Source organism: Pinus tabuliformis, chromosome 6, assembly GCF_031772625.1.
Source record: "Pinus tabuliformis cultivar Carrire ecotype Pingquan chromosome 6, CPIR1, whole genome shotgun sequence".
NCBI lineage: Eukaryota > Viridiplantae > Streptophyta > Pinopsida > Pinales > Pinaceae > Pinus > Pinus tabuliformis.
In genome coordinates, this window is record NC_142292.1 from 839,421,654 (window position 1) to 839,424,041 (window position 2,388).

At 37.5% G+C, this 2,388-nt stretch overlaps 1 protein-coding gene across 1 annotated transcript; it reads left to right on the forward strand.

Moving 5' to 3' along the window:
- Positions 1-562: 562 nt before the first annotated feature.
- LOC149261485 (putative inactive purple acid phosphatase 29) lies at positions 563-1,687 on the forward strand. Its single transcript, XM_089381898.1, has 2 exons — positions 563-971; positions 1,154-1,687. The coding sequence occupies exons 1-2, from the start codon at positions 807-809 to the stop codon at positions 1,319-1,321; spliced, it is 333 nt and encodes a 110-aa protein (XP_089238024.1). The 5' UTR covers positions 563-806; the 3' UTR covers positions 1,322-1,687.
- Positions 1,688-2,388: the final 701 nt, after the last annotated feature.

Below are 2,388 nucleotides of genomic sequence, written 5' to 3' on the forward strand. Positions count from 1 at the left end.
TAACTTATAATCCATTAAATTGAGCTTTAATCCATCATATAAATATAGTTAGTGGAATAGATACATTGTTTAGATGGTTAGTTTGATCTCATTTGGATATTGATTTATATCGACATGGCAATGTTTAATGTTGCTATTTAAATGTTTTAAACATATCCCTGAGATTATTTTATAAATTGTACCGTAACTTTCCCATTTAAATAATTACTGCTCGTAATTATAATTATTTTACATTATCCACGTTCTCAGTGTGTAATGGGTGGAACAACGAAAGAATTTTCGATGGTATCACTCAATGTAGTTATTTATATAAGAATGGGAGGAAGAGTATAGTGTGCTTTAAAACACAGGTGTAAATATAAACGCCATAATAATAGAATTGTCGTTTTGTTTTCAAATAGCCTTAATATTTTGTTACGCCGTAAGGCATTCCCTCTGAGAGGAACTCCCCTCCGTGCCGCGGTGTCTCGTTATGGGCCCTTAGATCGATTGTTAGACGATGGAATAAACTCCAACCATTAGATCATCGGCCTTTTTAGAAACCAAGAGTCAGCTAAGAGAGGCCAAGCGTCTGTCAATGGATGAGAGAGGACAGCAATCTGAGGCGCCTCGATCCCCTTCGATCTGAAAATCAGGGAGCTCTATGAAGCGGATCATGTCCCTTGACGAAGATGGCAGGGTGTGGTGAGGAGAGCCGTCCATCCATTCGGCGGTGAAGAAGGTGACAGAAAAGCCATGGTACACAGTCAGCCAAATATTCACACCAGTTCTTCACTTGATCGCTCTACTTTGTGGTCACTCATTTCATGGCTCCTCGGCATTCTCGTTCTCTGTTGGCGAAAGCTTTCTTATTCTTTATTCTTATTCTTTCCACTACAGCTACCTGGGTGTTTTCAACAGCCACAGCCAAATCAGTGCCCTTGCCCCCTCTCCGGTTTAAGAACACTAATGGGCAGTTCAAAATTTTGCAGGTATACCTACTGCTATGCCATGTTGTTGTTGCAACCATTCTGAAATGTTTACACATTCCTTTTTATTGTTTAATAGGTGTTCAAACAGAAATGCTGTAACATTTCGTATCTCGCTCTCTTTCTTTGATGTATGAATTGCAGTCTGAATTTGGGATATGAATTCCTTTGGGTTTTTTTGGCAGGTGGCAGACATGCATTATGCAGACGGTCAAAGCACGAAATGCTTGGACGTGTTTCCCAGTCAAGTTTGCACATGTTCAGACCTCAATACTACTGCTTTTTTCAAGAGGATGATTAAAGCAGAGCAGCCAGATCTTATTGTTTTCACAGGTATTGATTTTAAATTTTGAATTTAATGGTCCATTACTTAGGTAGATTGTTTCACAGTCTGTCTTTTACACGAGGTGTAAAAGGACGGGTGAATCAGAGCATGCAGACAAGGAGGTTTCCCTTAATTTTGGATGATGTATGGGAAGAACCTGCGAAATTGTTGGAGAAATTAAGAGTACTCGGCTTTAATTCTTATAATCAAACAACACTGTTAGATGTCCATCAAAGCAGAGATATCCACAATGAAAATCGAGGATTTGATAGAAGATGAGAGTTGGTGGTTGTTTGGTTTTCAGCATTTTCCATATAATGGTAGAGATATGCTAGGAAAATGACCCAAACTGAGAAGGTTGGCGCCATGGAGTCTGGGCTCAATTGGAGAAATTCAAGTGATCAGGTTCTGATTCCTTTATGTAAAAATGGAGGCATTTTCAGAGTGCCTCTGTTGTAATGTTTTCATGTAAATAAGATGGAAAGTAATTTTTGTGAATTTCAAAATTTGATCAAATTTTAATTATGTGAATGTATTGTAAACAATTTCGGTCAATAAAGGATATTCGTTTGGTTAATCTCCTTACCTGTTACATGAACCTTTCTGATATGTAGTTAGTAGAATGCTTTCATCCAAATTCGATTCACAAGTTGGTCATTTTCTTAGCAGGATTCATTCACTAATTCAGAGAGCCATGTTAAGCTTCTTAATCATTAATTTCCAGGTCCTTCACAAACTCATAACCCCCACTAGTCATAGTGAATCTAACACTAAATATTAAATGATATATTTCTTTTAACTTATTTATTGTTCTCTGGTAACTTACGCTGCAACTCTGTACTTGCTTAATATTATAAGCAACAAGTTTACATACCTCCCATGAGCTTCAAGAGAACCCACTCTAAACTGAGAAATTCTGTTGAGGAAGCAATGGAAATATTTCTAAGTTTCTCCAAGCTTGTTCCGAATGGTTTTGGGGACTTATGTTTGGGAGACAAAAAACTCATTGTTTTAACAACTTTAATTCCCTAGAAATAGCTGTCTATCTACAACACTCTGATTAGGATGGGCTGGTTGAAGACATTATTGCTTGTG